The 26876-nt window shown below is 35.4% G+C and overlaps 1 protein-coding gene across 13 annotated transcripts in view; it reads right to left on the bottom strand.

Moving 5' to 3' along the window:
* Positions 1–26575, bottom strand: part of SEL1L2 (SEL1L2 adaptor subunit of ERAD E3 ubiquitin ligase) — a 91793-nt gene extending 65218 nt beyond the window's left edge. For 12 of the 13 annotated variants that reach the window (XM_037494439.1, XM_037494444.1, XM_037494450.1 and 9 more), the window contains exons 1-3: positions 26433–26575; positions 5263–5318; positions 1119–1284 (exon numbers count right to left, since the gene is read on the bottom strand). In XM_037494439.1, coding sequence (XP_037350336.1) covers positions 1119–1284; positions 5263–5318; positions 26433–26490 — 280 coding nt within the window. In that variant the 5' untranslated portion in view covers positions 26491–26575. Of the gene's footprint in view, positions 1–1118; positions 1285–5262; positions 5319–15293; positions 15360–26432 lie in introns of those variants that run through there. The other variant, XM_037494510.1, reaches the window with a different exon arrangement.
* Between the last annotated feature and the right edge of the window lie 301 nt (positions 26576–26876).

Raw genomic sequence — 26876 nt, 5'->3', positions numbered from 1 at the left:
AAAGAGCTGATGAGACTCAACAAAAACAAACAAACAAAAATCCTGTCAAAAAATGGGCAGAAAAGCTAAAAAGAAATTTCTCTGAAGAGGAAATGCAAATGGCCAACAGGCATATGAAAAAATGTTCAACATCACTTGTAATCAGGGAAATGCAAATCAAAACTACCATGAGATACCATCTCACACCAGTGAGAATGGCACATATTAAAAAAACTTGCAACAACAAATGTTGGCGAGGATGTGGAGAAAAAGGAACTCTCCTGCATTGTTGGTGGGAGTGCAAACTGGTCCAACTACTATGGAGAGCTGTGTGGAGATTTCTTGACCTACTAAACATAGAGCTTCCATATAATCCAGCAATTCCACTCCTAGGTATTTACCCAAAGGACACAGAAACATCAATTCCAAAGAGCACCTGCACGCCTATGTTTATAGCAGCACTATTTACAATAGCTAAGCTTTGGAAACAACCCAAATGCCCAAAAATAGATGACTGGATCAAGAAGATGTGGTACATATACACCATGGAATATTACTCAGCATTCAAAAAAGATAAACACATGCAATTTGCAGCAACATGGATGGCGCTGGAAGGGATCATGCTCAGCGAAATAAGCCAGAAAGAAAAAGAAAAATACTGGATGGTCTCACTCATAGCAGGAATCTAGAAAACTTAAATAAGGAACAAGGAAAAAGAATAACTATAAGAAAGAAAATATCAAAATCAACAAATAACTATGAACAAGAGACACTCTATGGGGGGTGGGGGATGGGGAAAGGAGGGCTTGGGGTAGAAAAAAGGGGGTTGTAATTGTATGGGGAATATAAAAATAAAATTTAAATTAAAAAAATAAAAAAATAGAAAGGTAAAAAAAAGTATAAGTGTTTCTATTAGAATAGGTGATAAATGTTTTATTCACATAATTTTTGAGATTTTAAATATAGGCATTCTAATCATCAACCATGCTCATTATCACAATATAAATTCTGAATCTAAGATGGGGGGCAGAAAGCTGACAAAGTTTAAGTCTTTTGTGTTGTAAATATTTATGATTATAACCTAGAAATAAACTCTAAAATGTGATTTTAATTTACTTGCAAGAGGGAATTCTACTTACAATGATTTTTATTTCTTTTTGAGACATCTTTATTTTGAATTCCTTTTATTCTTAATTTATGTTGATTCCTTTTTTCTAACAGATTTTCTCTTTTATTGATTACTTTATTCAATGTCCTTCGTTCCAATACTTGCGATAAAAATTGTTTCAATTCGTTCACTGGTACCTACAAAGAAAAATATTTTTACTCACTTTCTATGTGTACTTTCTTAATGAAACAATGGCAAAGTGAAAAACTTGTCTGTTCATGGCAAAAATACAGCTTAATATGATCAACATAGTTCCTACATTTTTTGAATCAAAATGATGATTTACTTCAATTTAAGAATTTATATTTTTCATAAGTAAAAACCTTTTAAACCCATTGCATGTAATCTGAACTGTGCAGCCAAGTGTTAAAACCTAAATGTTATAAAAATAGCAGGAGAATTTAACCAATTTTGCTCTTCTACTGGTAAGTTGTCATGGTAATATCAATTGTGTGAACTAAAAAAAATAAAGGTGTTAGTATTGCCTTGCACATTACAACTAACTTATAATGGGTAGAAAGTACAGAAAAATCTTATGACCAGATAGGAGGAAAATGTAAAATATGTTTTCCAACATACTCTCCTGAAGTCATATCATTAATCTACTTTAATCAGGCAGAGGGCTTACAGGGCATTGTTTTTGAGTAGTAGAAAATAATGCAGATTTTAAGAGAGAAAGTTTAAAAACTTTATGGAGATTCAGAGTCACAATTTACATAAATACTTTTTCAGGGAAAATTATATTGGAAGATTTAAAAAAAATTCTGTTAATTACTACATCCTAGATTTTTATTGGCTTGCCTTTCTTTTTTTTTAGTATCACAATTTAAATTTCCCTTCTCCAAGATCACTTTCTGGAATGCTTAGTGCCTTATATGTTAGCAAATACATGAAAGCAGTGACACAGAGGATAAAGTAAGCTAGGACATGGAGCCATGTAAGGAATTTAAAAAACAGCTTTATGTGTAGAGGTTTCACTAGAAATGGATCTGCCATATGTTCCAGCTATTCCACTGGTACAATTTTTTAATATGCTTTCCCATGTTCCACCCATCTCCACAAAACCACCTATCCCAGTACTCCATCTGCATCCCACCCTCCATCTCTGGTTCCCTCTGGTAAACATTATAAGCTTTTACTGAGTTCAAGATTTAATCCTACTGCATTTTGCCTGTGTATGTTTTTTATGTTATTTATATTCCACAGATGAATAGAAACAGCTGATATTTTTCACTTTGGGACTTATTTAACTTAACCTAATCATGTTGAGCTCCATCCACTTTGTCCCATATGCCACTATTTCATCCCCTCCTGCCCCCGGCCCACAATTGTTTAGTGTTCCATTGAGTATGTATTCCAATTTCTTTATCCAGTCATCTGTGGAAGGACACTTAAGTTGGTTCCATGAGTTGGCAATTGTGGACAGTGTTACTATGTATATAGGAATAGATAAATCTTTTCATATTAGAATTTTCATATAATTTGGATAAATACCTAAAAGATTGCTGGATTTTACAGAATTTCCATTTTTATTTTGTTAAGAAATCTCCATACTATTTTCCACAGGGGCTGCACCAACTTACATTCATACCAACAGTAGATTAGAGTTTCTTTTTCACCACAACTTCAGCAACATTTGTTGATTTTATTCTTTTTAACATGGCCCATTTCTCACAGGAGTTAGGTGGTATCTCATTGTTGTTTTGATTTGAATTTCCTTTATAATAAGTGATGTTGAACAATTTTTCATATGTCTATATGCCGTCTGAATGTCTTCTTTAGAAAAGTGTCTATTTAGGTCCTTTGCCCATTTTTTCATTAGGTTTTTTGTTGTTGTTGGATTGTATAAAAACTTAAAATTTTGGAGTTTAGCCCCTTGTCAGATGCGTGGTATGCAAACATTTTTTCCCATTCTGTAGGTTGCTTTTGTGTGTGTGTGTGTGTGTGTGTGTGTGAGAGAGAGAGAGAGAGAGAGAGAGAGAGAGAGAAAGAGAGAGAGAGAGAGAGAGATTCTTTTGTGGAACAAAAGCTTTATTTATTTATTTATATTTTACATCATTGTTCATTTTTGTACAATGTATGCTTTCTTCTCTCAGATGTAGTCCCTGAAAAATTCCCAGCACCAATTTACCCCTGTACCATCACTATAGTCCCTTGTGCTTTTCCCTCCCCTGTTTTAATCCCTTCCCCTGCCCCTCCCCTGCTACTGGTGGGAAGGAACAAAATTTTTTTAGTTTGATGCAGTCCAACTTATTTATTTTTGCTTTAGTTTCTATTGCCATTGGGGTTGCATCCCCAAATATATCTTTGTGGTAGATGTCTTATAGTGTGTCCCCTATGTTTTCTTTCAAGTAATTTAGGGTTTTAGTTCTTATATCAAGATCTTTAATCCATTTTGAATTAATTTTTGTGTATGATGTTAAGTATGGATCTTGTTTCATTTTTTTGCATGTGGCTATCCATGCATGTTTCCCAACACCATATATTAAAATGGCTATCTTCTGTCCATTGTATGGTCTGTAGCTCCTCTGTCAAAGATTAACTGTCCATATTTGTGCGGGTTTTTGTCTGGGCTTTCTATTCTATTCCATTGGTTTGAGTTTTTGTTTCTGTTTCAGCACCATACTGTTTGATTACTGTTACTTTGTAATATAGCTTGAAGTCAGGATGTATGATTCCTCTATTTTTCTTCTTTTCTCTCAGGATTGTTTTAGTTATTCAGAGCCTTTCTGCTTCCACATATAGTTTATAATTGTTTTTTCCTATTTACTTGAAAAATGCCATTGGTATTTTGATAGGTATTGCATTTAATCTGTAAATTGTTTTAGGTAAAATCCCCATTTTAATAATGTTAATTCTTGCAGTTCATGACTATGGAATATCTTTTAATTTATTTGTATCCTCTGTAATTTCCTGTAATACAGTTTTATGCTTTCCAATATATAGGACTTTTACCTTCTTTGTTAAGTTTATTCCCAGGTATTTCACTCTTACTGGTGTGATTGTAATTCCTATCCCAGTCCTCCCCTATCTTAAGAGTGGAAGATAAAATAACATGAATCTACAACTAAGATCTGTGAACATGGTTGTTAACTCCTAAATTGCAGCCAAAAGAATGATAGTGTTGTTATCCAATTACAGTATTTTGGTTGTTTGTATATTTGTTTGAGGACTCTGAGAAGTGGGCTTTCACCCTTTAATCTATATTTAAGATTTATTCATTAATTCAGTGAACATTTATTGCTAAGTGCCAGACACTGTAACAGTTGCCAGGATAAAAGCAATGAACAACACAGATCACGGAGTTTATATTCTAGAGGAGATAGAATGACAACAAACAAAACAAAATACGGTATGTTGCATGTTCATTATGAGAAGAAAAATATAGCATGGAAGGGAGATAGAAAGTGTTGTGATAGGGTTTGCAATTTTAGATAAAGTGATAATGGTGAGAGAAGGAAGCGCCAAGAAATGACACTTGAGCAAAGAAGGTTAGGGAATGGAGCCTCACAAATACCTGCAGAAAGAACAGAAAGATGGATTCATGTCTGCAGTTTATGAGGACAAGCACAGGGTCCAGTGTGTCTGGAACAGTATAAGTAAGGGTCAGTGGTGTCAGAGAATTAACAGTGGGCCCAAACTATGACGCCTAATAGGCAAGACACTGGTTTTCGTGCACAGGATGGGAAGCCACTATAGGGTTTTAAGTAAAAGAAATAACTTGTGTTTACAAAACTACAAGTACTGAAAATGTTAAACCCTTTACTTCTAAAATATCAGAAGGTGTTATAAGGTTAGTGAAATTTAAAAAGCATCTGTGACTCTATAATCCAAATTCGTCACTATCCTTTTTTGTCTTAATATTTAGGGCCTTAGACAGGCTATGGCTTATAAGAAGACTCAAGGTTAATAACAGTCTTAACTTCTCACAGTAACTCAATAAACATTTGTTGAATGAACAAAAAATATGGATTGTGATTAAAAATAAGAATAGGAATAACAGTCAATATTTACTAGTTTAAGAAATTCTAAGCATGCTTAATAAAAATAGCTAATAATATACATAGCCTAAATTTTTTATTAGGAGAAATACAATGATTTAGTAAAATATTCACCTGTGTGGTGACATTTCTTTCTTTTTGCTTTTTACCCTGTTTTTCTGCTTCAATACCTGCAATACAAAAAATATTCTTTATAAAATTTGAATTATTTTCTTTTAAAATTTCACTAAAAAGTTTAAAAAATTTGTTTTTAAATTGTTAAAAAATTTCTAGGTAACTTCTGGAACTTCAGAATAATAGCTAAAATAATTTAAAGTTACAAAGAATTTATTAAAAGTAATAACCTTCACTTATAATTTTTAAAGATGCCAGAGATAATCTAAATGCTTTAATCAAGCATCCTGAAAGTGAGTTAATATGAAATAGTTCTACAAATAATAGAGCTAATTACAATAGTGTAGAACTTTGAGTGAAAATTTAATTAAAATTTATCTATGTAAATAAATGCCATCTATTAATAAAAATTATTAAAACAGAAGAGAGAATGCAATTTTTATGTTTTTATAGACTCATCAATGTGTCAGAGAGACACTTAAATTTAACATTATTGAATGAAGTAAATGTCTGAGAAGTGTAAACTAGTATAATTACCTCAGATTTTGAAATTTGAGAAAATTTTCACAACCAATTTTATGAATCTTTTTATAAAGAATATGAATCATATAAAATACAGGTGTAGTCACTGATAGATTTCATTTTTTAGATAGTGTCTGAAATTTCCTAACTTATATATTTAGAAAAATAATTTTTTGAAAACCTGAAATAATAGGGTGACATATTATGGAGTCACAGGGTGACACACAGGACACATAGGGTGACACATTATGGAGTCAACTACATTATCAGGATCAATAATTTTCAGTAACTGAAAAAGTATTGAGTGCATTGCAAAAATGACATTTTTTGAAGTAAAACATGCATGTATATATGTTCACATCTTACAGACTGATCTTTGCATTGAATTTAATAATTTGATGTTTTATGGTTCCTCCCACTGATGAATGTTACAACTTAGACTCACTGATCTGTATCTATTCTGTTTACTTTGTAAACTAGACCTTATAAAAACTGATTTGGAAGGATTCTATCTGCAACACAGTGAAATAGAAAGGTTTGGATCATTTTCTCCCCACAAATACAAGTAAAAAGAAAATAAAACTAGAACAAAATTAGTTCAAAGGAAGATACAAAGGGTCATCAATAGATACTGAGGATTTTCAGGAAGTTTGGTTGCTTGCTGCAGGGATGGTGAGTGAAGAGGTATAGGAGCTTGCAGCCTGGCAGCTGAACAGGCTGGGAATGGTCACTGGCCCTCTGGGCACAGCGAATATTGTTAGAGGAACTTTTCAGTGAGGGAGTGGTACAGACAACATGCATACATGTGGTTGGTAGGTTCAGATTTGGGGTTTTGGCAGCTAGTGGAGTGGGCAAGTAAAGCTCCCTACCCTCCCATCAGAAGGTAGAAATAAAGGGAAACTTGGTGTCAGTGTCATGCACACCTACTCCAGGCTCAGTAGTGCAGAGCTGGGTGGAAGGGTAGTGTAGGTTGGAGAAATCTTTCTTTATTCCCTGCAAAATGATCCAAGTGAATGATTCATGGTGCCTGTCAGTTTGGGCCTCTCAGCTGGCATCAGTGACCATTACTGGGCAATTTGGGACATTTAATCCATGCCTGGTGGCCTTTGCTGGGTAGCAAAAGGCAGTCTGTATCTGACTGCTTGTGCTCTATCTATGATTCCTGGTGCCCCTTGCCAAGTGACTCAAGTTTAATGCAAGATGCCTCACATCACAGAGAAGAACAGCATGGAGTCTGGGTGGGAATATAGGATCCCTGAAGCATTGTACTGAGCCTGATTTGGAGAAAGAGTTGAGAAGGCAGAAGTGATTTACCAGCACAGAGCTGTCCTCACTCTTTGACAGGACTGAGACTATTTGAGCCTCAGTTTCTCATTACTCTCATCCCACCAGGCCCCAAGGTAGACACAGAGAAACAAACAAAACCAAGCTCATAATGCTCCAGCTGTGAAAATGCAAATGAGACAACACACATGCCTAGAAAGTAAGAAAAATCTGAACACAAGATGGAAATGTAGAAGGAGAATTAGAATTCCAGAGACAAAGGACAGGTGCTGCCTCTATGGTAAGTGGCATGGAGATTTCTTTAAAAAATAGAAATACCAAATGATCCAACAGTACCACTGCTAGGTATTTACCCAACACATATGAAGACTCTAAGTCTGAAAAGATTTATGCACTCCTATGTTCATAGAAGCATTATCCACAACAGCCAAGTCATGATGCCAACCTAAGTGCCAATGAGAGGTGACTATATAAAGAAACTGTGAAATACTACTTTAAAAAAGAAATAATGCCTTTGGGGACAAAATGTATAGATCTTGAGGTGATTATGAAAAGTCAAATAAGTCAAAATATGAAGGACAGATACTGGATGGTTTCACTTTTTGTGAAATATAAATGACAAAACACATACCTGCAAAGCAAAGCAGAGCAGAAATAATTCTTAGGCTCTGAAAAATATACTAATTACCAGAGGGAACAGGGAGGAGGGAGAAGAGGAGAGGGGGAAGAGGGGGATAGCACATGAAGTTTGATGGAGGGTGAGAGGAGCATGTGAACATATGGGGGTATGAAAATGTACCCCCAAAGTTATATAGTATGAAAATGTACCTCCAAAATTATATAGATATGTAGATGACTGATAAATTAATTTTTAAAAATTTGTTTGATATTTATTCCTTTGAAAAGCTTGAGAAATAATTGGTAAATTCTAGACAGAAATTCAATAACTACATGGTGATAAATGCATTAATATAAAGTATTAATATTTTTAAAAGATTATGTATATTTAATACAATTACTTATATTAATATTGCTTTTCAGTTTCAGGATGTAAAGGAAATTATATCAGAATAAGAATGTTGCTATAAATAAAATATTTCAAAAATTTTAAGTGATTTGGGGGGATGTTGGATACTCATTATTGGAGGCATAGGACTGGTCATCTATGTGGCTGTTGAGTCAAATAGGGCTGTGTTCTAGTCCTGATTTTGTACCTATATTATTTGTTATGATAATCAAATGAGACCATTTATGCAAATTACTTAGCATAATACTTAATACATATTCAGAGCTAAATAAATATTATCTATATATATATACTTATAACAACAACAATAATCATTACATGAGACCTACCTCTTCTAAGAATTTAAGATGCCTTCAATATATAATTCATGTAAACTAGTAGTTGAAAAGGACTATGGCAATAGTCCTTATTAGAAACATAATATGTTATTAGAATTTATTAGTGATTTGTCTATATGATTTCATTTTTTTCTTCAAAGCAAATTACTTACAATTATATTTCTGTATTAGAAATCAGTATGGGGCCTCCCCGGTGGCGCCGCGGTTGAGCGCTGGGTTACGAAGCTGCTTGCAGCCTCTGTAGTGCCGGTTCGATCCTCGGCCACTGGGTGAGGGTCCCACATGGTGTGCAGACCTTTCCTGCCTCCCGCTGCTCCCCTCAGCAGCGTATTTCCTCAGTCTGTCTGTTCTGCTCCCTGCTCTGGCTCTGGTGAATTTTCTCACCCTCCCGTGCTTCTGACTGTACCCAGTGCTGTATAAATAAATAAATGAATCTAAAAAAAAAAATCAGTGTGATCGATATAGTCAATAAATATCTAATATATTTTTTTAAGATTTATTTATTTATTTATTTATTTATTCATTCATTCATTCATTCAAGCACTGGGTACAGTCAGAAGTGCGGGAGGGTGAGAGAATTCACCAGAGCCAGAGCTGGGAGCAGAGCAGGCAGAAGGACCGAAATACACTGCTGAGGGGAGCAGTGGGCGGCAGGAGAGGTCTGCGCGCCATGTGGGACCCTTCTCCTGGTGGCCAGGGAACAGCCAGGGATCGAACCAGTGCTGCAGAGGCTGCGGGCAGCTTCGCAACCTAGCGCTCAACTGCTGTGCCACCTGGGAGGCCCAAATATCTAATAATTTTTAAACTCCATATTTCACAACTAGAAAAGATATATTAGAAAAAGCAATGTGATTTAATGTAGTCCCATTATTACATTCCCCAAAGTACACAGAATAAAGTTACAGTTAGTATGTACAGAATGTACAGACACAGAATAAGAAACATGGTTATCCAGGAAGCAGAAAGGACACCCATATTTCTAACTGCAACTGTTATGTGACATGTGTGTTGAAGCAAGAGAAGAAAATTATGGATATTAAATGAAATAAAATTTGTATTATACACTGGACCAGAAAATAAAAGCTGTCAGTAGTCAAATATTAACATGAAAATTACAGGGCTAAAAGCAGTTATCAAAGGTAGGATAAATGCAAATAAGAGAATTAGTGAAATGGGAGGAGATGTAAGAATCTAAATGAAGGATAAACTGTTGAGTAACTTAAAACATAAAAAAGAAAGTAAAAGCAATTGGTTATTAGCTACAGCAGAAAATGTGCAATTAAAAGAAAAACCTCTTTTGAAACTTGTAAAAAATGTGTTTCTTTTCTAAATGTCAGGTTGTTAAGATTTTCATTTAAGGGAACTGAAATTTTGATTGACTATCAAAAAAACTTTCTGCTACTAATGTACCTTTCACAATGGTTTCTGGTACAATTTATTTAAAATATCAATCGAGAAACACTAGTGTTTGCTGGATACCTGTTCCACTGTTTCATAACTTTTCTCTATATGAATACTGACATTGTTACTCTCTGTGAAATTCTTTTTTTTTTTTAAATAACAAATTTTATTTTTATATTCCCCATACAATTGCAGCCCCCACCCCATTCTTACCCCAATCCCTCCCCTCCCGCCCCTGCCCCCCTAAAAGTGTCTCTGGTTCATAGTTTTTTGTTGATTTTGATTTTCACTTTCTTATAGTTATTCATTTTCCTGGTCCCTTATTTAAGTTTTCTAGATTCCTGCTATGAGTGAGACCATCCGGTATTTTTCTTTTTCTTTCTGGCTTATTTCGCTGAGCATGATCCCTTCCAGCGCCATCCATGTTGCTGCAAATTGCATGTGTTTATCTTTTTTGAATGCTGAGTAATATTCCATGGTATATATGTACCACATCTTCTTGATCCAGTCATCTATTTTTGGGCATTTGGGTTGTTTCCAAAGCTTAGCTATTGTAAACAGTGCTGCTATAAACATAGGGGTGCAGGTGTTCTTTGGAATTGATGTTTCTGTGTCCTTTGGGTAAATACCTAGGAGTGGAATTGCTGGATCATATGGAAGCTCTATGTTTAGTAGGTCCAGAAATCTCCACACAGCTCTCCACAGTGGTTGGACCAGTTTGCACTCCCACCAACAGTGCAGGAGAGTTCCTTTTTCTCCACACCCTCGCCAACATTTGTTGTTGCTAGTTTTTTTAATATGTGCCATTCTCACTGGTGTAAGATGGTATCTCATGGTAGTTTTGATTTGCATTTCCCTGATGACAAGTGACGTTGAACGTTTTTTCATATGCCTGTTGGCCATTTGCATTTCCTCTTCAGAGAAGTTTCTTTTTAGCTCTTCTGCCCATTTTTTGACAGGATTTTTTTTTGTTTGTTTTTGTTGAGTCTCATCAGCTCTTTGCAGATTTTTGTGATCAGTCCTTTATCATTAGTGTTGGGTGAAAAAATGTTCTCCCAGTTGGTGGGGTTTCTCTTTGTTTTTGTTATTGTCTCTTTTGCTGTGCAGAAGCTCTTTAATTTGATGTAGTCCCAGCTGTTTATCTTTGCCTTCACTATCACTGCTTTGGGTGATGTGTCTGTAAAGATGTCTTTGATGTGCAAATCACGTAGTGTTTCGCCTATATTTCCTTCTATATATTTTATGGTTTCAGGTCTTATGTCTAGTTCTTTAATCCATTTTGAGTTGATTTTTGTGTATGGTGTGAGGTAGTGGTCAAGCTTCATTCTTTTGCATGTAGCGACCCAGTTTTCCCAGCACCATTTATTGAACAAACTTTCTTTGCTCCAATGCATAGTCTTTGCTCCTTTGTCAAAGATTAGTTGACCATAAATCTGTGGGTTTATTTCTGGATTTTCTATTCGATTCCATTGGTCTGTATGTCTGTTCTTGTTCCAATACCATGCAGTTTTGATGATTATGGCTTTGTAGTAGAGTTTGAAGTCTGGGAGTGTGATGCCTCCATTCCCTTCTTTTTTTTTTCAGGAGAGCTTTGGCTATTCGGGTTTTTTTGTGATTCCATATGAATTTCATCAATAATTGTTCTATTTCTTTGAAGAATGACATTGAAATTTTGATTGGAATAGCATTGAATCTGTAGATTGCTTTTGGAAGGATGGCCATTTTAATAATGTTTATTCTTCCAATCCATGAACAGGGGATGTCTTTCCATTTCTTTGTGTCTTCTTCTATTTCTTTTAACAGTCTTTTATAGTTTTCTTTGTATAGGTCCTTTACCTCTTTGGTTAGATTTCTTCCCAAATATTTGATTTTTTTTTGTTTCAATAAAAAAAGGGATGGTTTTTTTGATTTCTTCTTCTTCAGATTTATTGTTTGTGTATAGGAAGGCTACTGACTTTTGCGTGTTGATTTTGTATCCTGCCACTTTACTGAACTGAAATTCTTTTTTTTAAAGATTTATTTATTTATGCATACAAGAACAGGCCAGAAGTATGGGGCAGGAGAGGATTCACCAGAGACAGAACAGGGAACAGAACAGGCAGATCAACTGAAATACACTGCTGAGGGGAGCAGCGGGTGAGTCAGGAGATGTCTGCTGGCCATGTAGGTAGCTCCCTGGCTGGGGATCGAATGTGTGCTGCAGTGGCTGCAGAAGCTTCATAGGTTGTGTTCTAACCCCTTGAGCCACCAGGGAGGCCCACTCTCTGAAATTCTAATACTCCCCATGAAAAATTCAACCGAGTGCAGTAAGAAAATGTTAGGACTTCTATTATTGGGAAATTAAAAATACCCTCCCTTTTAATTTCTATTTTGAGACTTGTTTTATAATAAATCAGTAACATATCAATATAATGTTTAAAAAATACACGTACGTATGCCATCAAAAGTGTTTGCTATGGAGTTAACTTTGGAAGGTTACTAAAATTTCATTCAGCTCTAGAATTGTGGTTTTAGATATAATTACTTGTCATTGCTTTACATACCTCATTTCCAACTTCTGTGACAACTCATAAGATAGCAAGCACAGAACATTTGTTTTTCTATCTTACTGATGATGAAACAGATACCAAGTGAGAATAAGTAATTTGTCCAAGGTCACATGACAAAGTGGGATTCACAGGCAGGTATATTTGTTTTGGTACTTTATAAACTAATTAAACTAACTCCCAAGTGAGTGGCTACCTAAAAAGGAATGGATGTTCTCAAAGTCAGTATTCTGTGAAAGATATGAGAAATAAATTCTTAAAGATTAAAGAAAAAAAGCAGGTATGACTTTAGAGTTGCCCCTCTTTCTACACCACTGTTTCTCCAAAGTTTACCAAATAAGTCACAAAATTATTTTTTTTTTTAAATGATGAAGTACTATTGTTTTACATCTATGCTAATATTTTGACAATGCAGGATTTCTCCCCTCAGGTGAGGCCATTGTAGCTCTCCCACCACCAGAGCACCCACAGTCCTCCACCGCAGTTCATTATGCGCCCCTTCCCCTCTTCTCCAATCTCATCCTCTCCTCTCTCCCTCCCTTCTCCCCTCCCCTCTTGGATGTCTCAGATCAGTTTTCAAGGATTGGTTTTAAAGTTTATCTTTGTTTGACCCTTTGTTTGATTTCTGTTTATTCCAAATATAAGCAACACCATCTGGTATTTAACTTTCTCTTTATGACTTATTTCACTTAGCATGACCCTTTTCAGCTCCATCCATGTTGCCACAAATGGCATGAGTTTATCTTTTTTGATATTCCACTGCTCCATTTAATGTTAAACGACAGGTTTCTACAATGACACAGATTCTTTTACCTTTACAAATAATTGATTTCTCACAAAATTTTATGGGATACAGCTATTTGTATAATGTGAAACACACTATTTGATGTTTGTGTGTTTTAATTTCCTACCCATTTTTTTAAATAATAAATTTTATTTTTATATTCCCCCATACAACTGCACATGCCCCATTCTGACCCCAATCCCTCCCCTCCCGGCCCCCACCCCCCAAAAAGTGTCTCTGGTTCATAGTTTTTTGTTGATTTTGATTTTCACTTTCTTAATAGTTATTCATTTTCCTGATCCCTTATTTAAGTTTTCTAGATTCCTGCTATGAGTGAGACCATCCGGTATTTTTCTTTTTCTTTTTGGCTTATTTCGCTGAGCATGAGCCCTTCCAGCGCCATCCATGTTGCTGCAAATTGCATGTGTTTATCTTTTTTGAATGCTGAGTAATATTCCATGGTATATATGTACCACATCTTCTTGATCCAGTCATCTATTTTTGGGCATCTGGGCTGTTTCCAAAGCTTAGCTATTGTAAATAGTGCTGCTATAAACATAGGGGTGCAGGTGTTCTTTGGAATTGATGTTTCTGTGTCCTTTGGGTAAATACCTAGGAGTGGAATTGCTGGATCATATGGAAGCTCTATGTTTAGTAGGTCCAGATAATTTCCTACCCATTTAACACTATTGAGAGAGAAGAATTTTGAAGTAGCAAGGAATAAGCTAGCACTATAGCCCACTGCCTCCCAAATAATTACCATGTGAATTTTGGGGGTTTGAAGTGAACCCCATCAAATTCATGGGAAATCCACAGTCTTTTTTTAAGGTTATATTGTAAAAATATTCCTAGTTTAGACTAAAAGATATTAAGATAGTTCTAAATCAAAAGAAGCCTGGAGCCTCCATCTTTCTCTGGATAGGAAGCAGGATAAGAAAGCCACTCAGCTCAGACATGGGTCATTTTATGAAGAAGAAAGAACAATTCATAAAACAGAGACAGGAGCCCATAGGTATAGGTAAGAGTCAAGGAGAGTAAAAGATTAGGAAACTATTCCATGAGAGTATAGTTGGGCCCTAATCAAGGAACACCTCTAGAGCAGGTACCTGAATAGATTTCTAAGTCTTCAAGGGTGAGTTACTGTTAAGTCTTCCTTCCCCTTCTTGGATATTCATGCTTAGTACAACATAGTTTTTTGATCTCTCCAGTGTCCATTGTCTATGTAAGAGAATGGAAATTTAGCTTGTCTCTTCTGTTCACAGTATTTGAATCAGAAAGTGTACCCAGGGAACTCATAAACATCTTGATTAGATGCAAATTATGAGATCATGGATACTGAAATGGATGATGACTTGAGCAATCTTAGAAGGGAAAGATTCATGTGGGAGAGATGTGAATCACTGGTGTCTAAGGGTAGATTGTTGTAGATTTTTACAATGGTCACAAATGAATCATAATTACCTGTGTTCATATCCCTTACAAATATGACTTGCCCAATTCACCCATCAAGAAGAGATGGAAACTACTTCCCCACTCTAGGACTGCCCTAGTGACTTGCTTTGACCAACAGAAATGTGGCAGATGGTATTGTTCAACTTCCAAGCTAGTCTTTAGGTCTTTCAACCTCTTTTACCCTATTGGAACTATGCCCCAAGACACAAGGCTCTGAAGGAGTCAGGGGACATAGAACATGGAGAGAGAGAGAGAAAGAGAGAGAGGACCAGCAATCTCAGCTAACCATCAGCTGAGTAAAACTGCATGAGTGAGTCCAGGTGACACCAACAGAAAACTCATCCAATTGACACACAGAATTATGAGAAATAATAAATCATTGTTTTAAACCACTAAGTTTTTAGATGCTTATTATGTAACAATTGATAATTGAAACATCTTTCTTTATCCTAAGACTTCTTGGATAGAATTCTTAATTCTCAGAAGCTATATTGGACTAATAAATACTGTGAAAATAAACCATATATAATATGTATAGTACTGAGAAAAGGATTAAAAGGATTAGAAGAAAATAAAAAAAATCTTTGATTACAGTTATTTTCAGATGCACTTTCTCATGAAAGATTTGATATATATTAACTCCTGGTTTTACCATTCATATCCCCAATGTGGCTCACCTCCTTTCTTTCCAGGACATAGTTCATCTTCCTTTGAATGGACATTGGGGCACTGATTAATGTTACTGTTCCTTTACTGACAGTGGTTCTGAAATAAAAAGACATCTCTGTACTTTATGGGGGAATCTGCCTAGGGAGTTTCAGGCAAATAAGAAAATGTTTATTTCTTTGTTCACACAAAACTTACAAATGAAACTAAACATTAGCCTTTCATTGATTCTCCTGGTTAACCTAAAATGATGTTTCATGCCTCACATAGGGTTTCACCTGATTCATTTGCTTTGACCATTAGATGCAGTAATGATATATTATTAACTACTGATTCCTTTCTAAATTTTCTTTTAGAATCTGTGTAGTACACTGGCTTCTGTGACTTTATACTATCCTGGATATCCTTCATCCATTCAAACTCCTATTCTATAGCTTCTCTTTGATTCTATGTTCCCTAATGTTTATGCATTTTTCAACATTCAGTCCTCCATTCTTTTCTCTGGCATGATCTCAAGGTTGGGCTGAGAGGCAAAGACTCTAGAGTGGACAGATGGTGAGTGCATAAGGTCAGAAAAATATAATCTGCTGATTCCAGGACAGGTAGTTACATAAGAAAGCAAGCCCTGGGAATCAAACTAGAATGACTGAAAAGCAGATAAACACAATTCCCAGGAGAATCCAGAGAAGGAATCCAGGCTGGCAAAGGTGAGGCAAATGATGAAAGACAAAATTGACATCCAGAACAACTCCACCATCGGGAGCTAACATATAGGAGCAGGTCAGGTTGGGAATAGGAGCATATAGATGAATCCAAGTTACTAGAATTGGGGAAAAAAAAAACTTGGGAAATGTAGAAGAAAGAAGAGTGAGGGTCTGCATCTATAAGGGTCTAGAGAAAATTCTGCCAAAGGGAATTTTGTGGGAGTATTTTGTTTCCTGTGGACAGCATAGCATAAATCAGACTCATTTTCCTGTGTCTGCATTCCTACAACAGCCTCCTAGCTAATTTAATCATGATTGTTCTAATTTTAGCCTAGCATACATCTACCCTCAGTATAATTTACCTCGAGTACTGTTTCCAGCAAGACACATATTTGCTTGTAAACTCTTAAATCCCTGTTGCTTACTGTATAATAACTAAAGTCCTCCGTTGATTTCAGCTTTCTCCATAATTAGGTTTAACTCCATATTTACAACTATTTTTGAAATCCAAAATAATCTCTGCTTTACTAGTTACTGATTATTTTGAAGGTTTTCTTTGCCTTCTTTAATTTTAATAATTTTGCTAATAACTATTGAATGGAATAGAACTTATTAATATTTCCAGATTTAAAATAAATAATGGGTTTAGGTTCTTAGTTTGATTTGTGAGATCCTTAGCTTTCAACATCATCAAGAATGAGGTTTAGAAATAGTATTTCATATCATTTTGCTTAGCCATGTTATTTTAAATGTATTTAACTTCTCTGAGTGTCACTTTCCACAGAATATGAATAGCAAGGTGTACTTAGAACAGAATTAAAGTGCAAGGACTATAGAAATCAAGTGTACATATTTGATGTTTTATTAAAGATATATCTGCTAAATAATGTCAGTTTCCTTCTCTTTTCCTTTTCCAAAGGCCTATCTTTTAAAAGCATCATTGAGGAAAGTGCTTTACTATTGAGATAAAATTAAAAAACTACATGATATAAGAATCTGAAGAAGCATCTACTGATTTTTGCCTTCTCTTTTGCTTTTTTTTCCCTCACTCTGATAACTACTACTACCTTTTCCTTAAAACCCCTCTCCTTGGCTAATTAAACCATCTCTAGAACAACAGACTGGCATTACCAAAATAATATTAGTAATCCCAAGGAAGAAAAGAGAAAAATATAAAAGGCATACACACAATCTAATATACACGGAGGGATCTCTAGTTCTATAATATTGCAACTGTACTCTCCCTGGTCCTGTTTCATTCCTTTCTCTGGTAGAATGTCAGAAGAGCCTTTCCTACTTATCTAGGATAGATGTCATTTTACTTTCCAAAACATGGGTACTATTATCCTAAACACTGTTTTCTCTTTCATTTCACCAACAAGAATACAACTCTATCTCTGCCACTCACTTAAGGCATTGTCCAAGAAGGACACAGCTCTTATTTTCCCAGTCCCTGACAAAATTATCTTTGTTCAGATGAGACTCCATATTCTATGTACTGAGAGCAGCTCAGTCTCCAATCATACAATAATTGTAATGTCCATACAGCAAGAATGGCACGCATAGAAGGGAATTATTCTAATGGGAACAACTTGCAATTATTATTTCTACATAGCTAGACCAAGCTCAGATATTATCAGTTTATATATATATATAAGATTTAAAATAAAAGGATTTAAATGAGATTTAAAATAAAAGGACTAAATAAATATTGAAGATACTAGTATATTATAGAAACTAAATACATTTTGATATGTTACAAATTTCTGTTTCTGAACAATAGACTAATGACTTAGATTAATATAGTAGACTATTTTAGAAAGTATAATTTAATGTCAATGTCTTGAAAAGGATATTTTATAACCTTTAGTTTACTTTTCAAGTTCGTTGCTCAAGAGCAAAAAAAAAAAGGCAAAATTTCATAAATATTAAAGTTATGGGGGAACTAGAGTAACAGGGAATGAAAGTTCTTTTGTTTATTTTAGTCTTTATGAGTTTTAACAGAGTTAAAACTCTTTATGAGTTTGGACAGAGAAGGTTGATAACTCAGTATTGTTGGAAGTATTTCTTCCAGAAGTCTATTAGTTACATCCTAGTGTCAAGGTAAAGAGCATAATGGTAAACTTGAAGGACAATTGGACAATTCATGCAATGTGTCTGGCATAGTGCCTAGCACACATTAATTCTTGATTAGGTGAGAAATAATTTGGGAGGAATTCAAATTACAAATGGGAAAATATCATAGAATATATTTGGTAATGTTAAATGATTTTTCCTGGTATTTTTCTTTGGACCCTGTGTATTTCCCCCCGCCCCATTCAATCAGTGAGCTCCCCAGTGAGTCAGAAAAAAAGATGGGACAGAAAAAAGGGAATAAGTCTCTTCTTGGCACTTAGAAAAGAAAAAAAAATATACCCAGACAATAGAATGGATGTACAATACCTTATTTGTAATATCAAAGTAACATAAAAGTCTTCTGTGCCCTCTTCCTAAGATGAGAAAACATTCCCTGGGCTAGGAAGGAAGGAGAAAGTTGGAGTGGGACCAAGAAGAAATTTCGACTATGATAACTTGAAATAGAAATGAAATTCTATTATTAAAAAAAATAAGAAGTTATGTTTCTTGCACACATAGGTCTGTGGAATAAAATTTATAATGGATACATTAATACATGTATGTAAAATACGATGCCTTTGTTAATGGCAAGTGTAAAATATGATGTGTCTTTTAGAAATGGGGCAACAAAGTTCTTAAAGACACACACTGAGCAGCTTTGTACCCTGTGAAAAATTAAAACTTTGTAATTGATAGTTTTCAATTTGAATTATAATGAATAATGGAAACATTTAAATTATATTTTTAGTTGTCACCAATGGCTATGAAATTGCCCAAAATATGACTGAGTAGGCAGTAAGGTAGCCTGGATATATTCATATTACCTCTAAGTCCCAATGTCCCCAAATTATTATATCACTGTTGTTCTTGACCGCTCTTGTCAGTTTCCCCTCTCTAATTTTTTGCCCTATGGGGATCATCACTTTCCCAAATTCAAAATCATGGATCATTTTTCATTCATCCCATGCAAATATCCTGACAAAATTTTGTTTTTCATTGAGTTGTAACTTCTGGTCCATTATCATTGATACTAACCCAGTCCAGGACTTTATGACATGACTCCCAGATCCTAAAATAGTCTTCCAAGTTCCAGTTATATATCATATCACCCACCCCTTAGTGTTTTGATCTATCCTGCTCCCATTATTAAAATACTACTTATGAGAAGTGCATACCAACTGGGAATATGCTGTCATTTCCTTATTCAAGTTTCTTCAAGTTGCTGTTTGCTATCATGTCAAGTGAAATGTTAATAAGCACTTAGATCGCAATGGACTAAGAACTGGGCTTGCAGTCAGAAGATGTGGAATCAATTTCTGATCCTACCCCTTTCAAGCTATTTGACATTGAGTAAGTCATAAAATATTTTAGTCTATGTTCTCATGCATATAATAAGGAAAATTATTCTTGTCTTATATCCAGAGTACAATTGTGGGTGGGGTGTGGGAGGAGTTGTATGGAGAATTCAATGAGATATGGATATGACAGTAGTTGATAAGAATTTGGCATTTATTAATGTTTCTTTTAGTTTCCTTTGTCTGGCAATATAAAGTTCTCAATAATCAGACCCTATTTTCCTTTTCACCATAGAAAAATATTTTTTTCTTTCTTTCATTCATTCATTTTTTTCTTTCTTTCCTTATTGTGGTAACATCAGTTTACAACACTGCATATGATTTAGGGGAATAGGTCACCTCCTCAAGTGTATGTCACCATACAACACTCACCACCAAAGCACCCATAGTTCTTTACTCTAGACCACTGTGCTCCCTCCAACCTATGTTTCCTTCTTAATCCATTGATCTGTTGTTGGGTACTGGGTTGTTTCCATAATTTAACTAATGTCAATAGTGCTGCAGTGAACATAGGAGTGCATATATCCTATTGAATTAGTGATTTTGAATTCTTTGGGACAGATAGCTAGGAATAGAATTGAAGGATCAAATAGTAGATCTATTTTTAATATTTTGAGGAAGCTCTGCACTGTTTTCCATAGGTGCTGGATCAGTCTACATTCCCACCAACAGTGTATGAAGTTTCCTTTTTCTCCACATTTGTACTAACATATGTTATTTCTCCCCCACCCCCCTATTTGGACCATTCTCATAGAAGTGAGGTGATATCACATTATCACATTGTGGTTTTGATTTTCATTTCCCTGACGATAAGTGATGTTGAACATTCTTTCATGTACCTGTTGGTCTTCTGTATGCCTTATTTGGACAAGTGTCTATTTAGTTCTTCTGCCCATTTTTAAAAAATCTGGTTCTTTGTTTTTCTTTTGTTGAGTTGTATAAGTTTTTTTTTAATATTCAATATTACTACCTTGTCAGATTTATCATGTGAAAAAAATTTTCCCATTCAGTGGGGTGTCTTTTTTGTTTTAATGATAGTTTCTTTGGCTATGCAGAAGCATTCTTAATTTATCTCCAGCCACATTCTACTCTTCTTGAACTGGTCATATGCAACTACTCCATATGTACACTCTGCTCATTTTTACACACATTCTTTTTTTGTGTCCTTCTAATTTGGAATGTCTTCTTTTTCTTCTTCAAATATACAACTTTTATTCACCATGCCAGCACATATTTGTCCTGTTTTAACTTTGAACCTGGTACCTAACACTATAATAGGTTTGTAATATGTATTTGTTAAAATTGCTAAATAAATTCATGAGTGAATCCATCTGGCCCAGGACTTTTGTTTTTTGCGAGTTTTTTGAAATTGTTTCAATTTCATTACGCATGATGGGTCTCTTTAGGTTTGCTATTTCATCCTGATTCAGTTGGAAAGTTGTATATGTTTCCAAGAATTTGTCAGTTTTAACAAATGCTGGTGAGGATGTGAAGAAAAAGGAACCCTCCTACATGGTTAGTGGGAATGGAAACTGGTCCAGCCATTATGGAAAGCTGTGTGGAGGATCATCAAAACACTAAAAATGAATCTACCATATGATCCAGTAGTTCCACTCTTAAGAATCTACCCAAAGGATATAAAAAGACTAATTGTAAAGGAAACCTATACTCTTTTGGCTATTACAGCATTATTTAAAATATCCAAGATGTGTAAACAATCCAAATGCCCCCAAACAGATGAATAGATCAAAAACTTGTGATATAGATACACAATGAAATACTACTTAGTGATCAAAAAAAGACAAACTCATGCCATTTGCAGCAACATGAATGGAGCTGGAAGGGATTATGTTAAGCAAAGTAAGTCAGAAAGAAAAAGATAAATATTGAATGGTTTCACATACAAATGGAATATAGAACCAAATAAAAGATCAAGAAAAGGACAAAACTTGCAAGCTGACCTTAGATCTGAGGCACCCAGTGGGGAGAAAGAAGGGTCAAAACAGGGGAGGGATGAACACAAGGGACTGTGGCAGTGGGTCATGGGAGATAAGTGGTGGGAGAATTTAGGGGCCTATACCCTAGGGGAGAAACCAATTACAGTACAAAAATGAACAACGCAAGAAAATGAATAAATTTTATAAAAGAATCTGTCAGTTTTGTTTAGGTTGGCCAGTTACCATATTATTTGTCCACAATACTTTCTTATGATCTTTTGTATTTGTGTAGTATATATTATAACTTCCCTTTAATTTCTGATTTTATGTTTTATTTTTCTGTGAGTCTTGCTGAAGGTTTGTTTATATAGTTAATCTTTTCAAATAACCAGCTCTTGGTTTTGATGATCTGTTGGATTAACTTTTTGATCTCTATTTCATTAATTTTCTGCTCTAATTTTTATTACTTCCATCCATCTTCTGGCTTTTGGTTTTTCTCTTTTTCTAGATCCTTTTTATGACCATATTATGTCTTTAGAACTACAACAGTTTAAGGCTTGGGGGCTTGGGGCAATATAAACCCCATGTAGTAACTCTCTAAGAGGACTGGCATATGACCATAACTTCTTAGAGGTGTGTTATTTCTTTTCCCTCTTCTCTTTGCTCTGCTAATGTCAGATTTCTGAAGATTCCTGAACTTGGGAAAAGGCAGGTTAACTTTTGCATTGCCCTTACCATAAGGTCAGCACTTTTGGGCCTCCCTGGTGGCGCAGGTAGTTGAGCGCCACACTGTGAAGCTGTCCGCAGCCTCTGCAGCATGGGTTCAATCCCGGCCAGCCAGCGAGAATCCCACATGGCGGGGCAGATCTCTCCTGTCTTGCCCACTGCTCCCCTCAGCAGTGTATTTTGTCCGTCTTCCTGTTCTGTTCCCCACTCTGTCTCTGGTGAATCTTCTCACCCTCCCACGCATCTTGCCTGTACCCTGATTCTTGTACAAATAAAAAAATCTTTTTAAAAAAGTGCTTTTTTTTTTTTAAAGATCAGCACTTTATCGTCCTAGGTTAGTGTTGATTCCTCATCTTGGACAGGTGTTGAACATTGGTTTTTGCCCTCCTTCTTATGTGTGGGCAGTAAAACTAAGCCCAAATTTGTCTGGCTCGGGGGAAAAGCTGCTTGCATGTTCAAGTACAGAGCTGGAACCAGGGGGCTGCAAGTCCTGGTCCTACTCAGGTGCCCCTGCTTGCTTCTAAGCTATTCCGTAGAATTTTTTTAAGCCTGGTAATTCTTTACTATCTTCTTAACTTTTGAGAAATTAAGAGGTTTGTGTATTTTATGCATCATTTGCTTTCAGTGGGAGGATTAGTCCAAAGAGTCTTGTTTTTCATTACTAGAAATGGGAGGGCTGTCTTTTCCTTTGCACATCATGGTAGTAGTGGTGGTGGGGGGAGCAGGGATCAGAACTTCCCAGGCTGCTCCTTCTACATATTTTTTATTTTATTTATTTATTTATTTAAATTTTTAAAAAATATTTATTTATTTATGCATACAAGAACTGGGGTACATGCCAGAGGTGTGAGGGGTGAGAGGATTCACCAGAGACAGAGTGGGGAACAGAACTCGCAGATCGACGGAAATACACTGCTGAGGGGAGCAGTGGGTGAGTCAGGAGAGGTCTGCTGCACCATGTGGGTTGCTCCCTGGCTGGAGATCGAACTCATGCTGCAATGGCTGTGGATAGCTTCATAGGTTGCATCTTAACCCCTTGCACCACCAGGGAGGTTTTTTAATTGTATAATTTAATACGTATTTTTAATTGTCTTCTCTTTTTGTACACTTTTGGGCAAAACTTTCCTCTCAATTCACTCCTATCTCTTATCTTTTAAGCATTAATTAATTAATTTCCTTTAAATCAAGTGTGTCAATACTTATTTTCCAGCTGATGACTTGCTTAAAAATATCTTCTATAGGGAAACTACATTTTTCCAATTTGGGTATATTCACTTCAATATCAGCACTGTAACCTTGGCTCCAAGTCTGTGTGGAAGATTTGAAGTCTTAAGAAACAAGTTTTTCTTCCCTACCATATCTCATTTATTGATAGCATATAAATAAGATTAGAGGCTACTAGCAAATAAATTGCAGATATCCATACAATTAAAAATCAATAAGAATGATAAAATACTACTGTTGGAGTTTAGTAATCATCATACTGCCAAAGCAACTGGCTGAAAAGTAAGTAATTCAATCACCTAGCAGTTTGTTCCATAGCAAACCTATGCACACTATATTAAAAAATATTTGGGTGATTGATTTAATTTCAAAACTTTTTTATCTAGCTGTTTGGTAGTATGTAGAAACAGCTGCAGGCAAGTAAATATGATTATGAGACAAATACCCAAAGCAGATCACTTTAGGGAATATAAACAGAATAACAAACTGATGGTATGGAATAAAAGTAAACTAACAATCCAAACTGACTTCCATTAGAGAATACAGGTGTCACTAAACACTATTCTGAAGGGTTTGAAATTCTTTAAATTCACAATAATTAAAATGTCTACATGATCTACTCCACAGGCTTTGGGAATGTATTATGTAAATCTTAAAATATAATACAGATAATAGTTCTCATTCTACTTTACAAGTGCGAATTGAGCATCTAGAATGTGCCAAATACTGCAGTGAATTATAGATAACATAAAAGGTAAGAAAAACACAATCTCTGTATTCAGTTGTCAACCTAGTAGAAAGTTGAAAACAACACTGTGAGATTGAGTTCCTTAAGAAAACAAACACCTGTGTGTTACAAGGAAGGATTTGGGAAAGTTTTTTTTTTTTCTTCTTAAGGAAGTAGAACTTGAGATGGACCTTAAAAAGGGAGCAGGATGTTACACAATAGATTGTGATAGTGTTGGGGAAGAAGATGGCATGGCAGTCCGTTCCTGGATAGTCCACCATTATGGACTGTTTATTTGCAAAACAGATTGAGAAAGACATGAAGTGAGAGAATTAGTTAGGTATAATGAGTAGCTAATAGTTTGAATTGGTTGAAATAATATGTATGTTTAGGATAAACAAAATAGGAAATTGGTATCTAAGTAAATAGGATTTTGATTGCTGGACAAGATGTTGAAACTTAATTCTATAAAAAAAAAAAAAATAGGTGCCAAGAAGGAGAAAATCATGATCAGATCTGGGACTTTAGAATATCATGTCTGGCAATAGTGTATCTGGATTAAAAAGGGGAGAATTAGAAGTATAGTAGTATATATAAAAGTTAATGAAATAAAACTATAAAATGAGACAGTGAAAATGCATAAATGGGAGAACCACTGTGGAATCAATAGGACTAGGTGAAGGAATGTTAGTAAAGGATTAGGAGATTCTGGTTCCAGACCTACTGCAGAATGATGTTGGTAAATCAATTTCATCAATCTAAGCCTGAGTCCTATCAGTTGTAGAAACTTTGAGTTAAATGATACTTAGGGTATTATAACTGTTTGATCATATGATTTTCTGATTTTGCACTTGAGAGGTATGATAGTAAGGAGGGATATTGATGCCATTAGCAAGAGAAGACTCAGGAACGATTCTGTGAGGAATACAATGTTGAATTTAAGACATGTGCAGTCCATGTCTTGTTCATGAGTGTCATACAGCTGACTTACAGGCTTAGAGATTAAGAGGAAGATGGAGGTTGTACATATACATGTAAATGAAACTATAGGGATTAGGAGAGAGCACCAGAGTCGCAGAATATGAAGAACAATAATCAAAAACTGAATTTTGGTCATAATGTTTAAAGAATGGGAAAAACTAGTAAGAATCTTAAAAGATTCTACAGAAGTATTTGCCCTTCCCAAATACCATCTTAAATGAGAGCGTATCATCACTATCTATTTTATTACATACTTTTCAGCACCTATAAATTGGTGTTAAGTGGGAATATAGTGAGTTTACTTTTGATTTTCTAATCAGTTTCTACCATTAGTGCTATTAAAAAGACCCTCATAGCTTCTGAACAGCAAAAGAGACAGTAACCAAAACCAAGAGAGACCCCACAGATTGGGAGAAAAATTTTGCCCACAACACTAATGATAAAGGATTGATCACAAAAATATACAAAGAGCTGACAAGACTCAACAAAAACAAAGTAAATAACCCAGTCAAAAAACGGGCAAAGAGCTAAAAAGAAACATCTCCAAAGAGAAAATGCAAATGGCCAACAGGCATATGAAAAAATGTTCAACATCACTTGTCATCAGGGAAATGCAAATTAAAGCCACATTGAGATACCACCTTACACCAGTAAGAATGACACATACCAAAAAAACTAGCAACAACAAATGTTGGCAAGGATGTGCACTCCTTCATTGCTGGTAGGAGTGCAAACTGGTCCATCCACTATGGAGAGCTGTGTGGAGATTCCTCAATCTGCTAAAGAGGGAGCTTCCATATGATCTAGCAATTCCACTCCTAGGTATTTACCCAAAGGACACAGAAACATTAATTCAAAAGGGCACCTGCACCGTTACGTTTATAGTGGCACTATTTACAATAGGTAAGCTATGGAAACAACCCAAATGCCCAAAAATAGATGACTCGATCAAGAAGATGTGGTACATATACATAATGGACTACTACTCAACAGTCAAAAAAGATAAACTCATGCCATTTGCAGCAACATGGATGGAGCTGGAAGGGATCATACTCAGCCAAATAAGCCAGAAAGAAAAAGAAAAATACCGGATGGTCTCATTCATAGCAGGAATTTAGAAAACCTAAGGGATCAGGAAAAAGACTAATTATAATAAAGTAAAAATCAAAATCAATAGGCAACTATAAACCAGAGACATACTACAGAGGGGGAGAAAGGAGTAGCATCAAAACAAGGGGAGGTGGGAGTTTTATGGGGACAATAACCAAGATGAAAATGCATACATTGTACAAAAATGAAAAATGATGTAAAAAATATATAAAATAAAAATAAAAAAATAATAAAGACCCTCATAGAGAAACACATGTGGAGAAAAACTTACTTTTCATTGTGACCCCAAGAATTATCAGTATCTCTGTTAAGAGGCACAAGGGCTTCATCTTCTAGGTAGTGCCTCTTCACTGTAACACAGGCAGAACTAGATGGCTGGCCCACAAGATTCCTTTTTTTCAGTTCTGTGTGGGACAAGACTTTGTTGCTAAGTAACCATTTCCTACTCTGACCAATGAGCTGCTAGGAAGTTCCTTTCAAGTTAGAATGAAAGCAGCTGTTGGAGAAAACAAGGTGTGGAAAAGAACCATATCTAGTCAGCTACCATTCTTGTGGGAGACAAGGGGTGGCTTCAAATAGGTAAGAGCTGCTCTCTGAAATTAAAGGAAGGGACCAAAAGTCCAATTTGTACATGTTCACATTCATGGTCAAATAATCTTCCAGAGCTAATGGAAGTTCTTATTTTTTATTTTACCTTCAAAGGTGCAAGTTGTAC

Source organism: Talpa occidentalis, unplaced genomic scaffold (genome assembly GCF_014898055.3).
Source record: "Talpa occidentalis isolate TD23 unplaced genomic scaffold, MPIMG_talOcc4v2.1 talOcc4.10, whole genome shotgun sequence".
Classification (NCBI taxonomy): Eukaryota; Metazoa; Chordata; class Mammalia; order Eulipotyphla; family Talpidae; genus Talpa; species Talpa occidentalis.
Note: the sequence above shows the minus strand (reverse complement) of the source record. Positions and strands in the feature narration are given on the sequence as shown.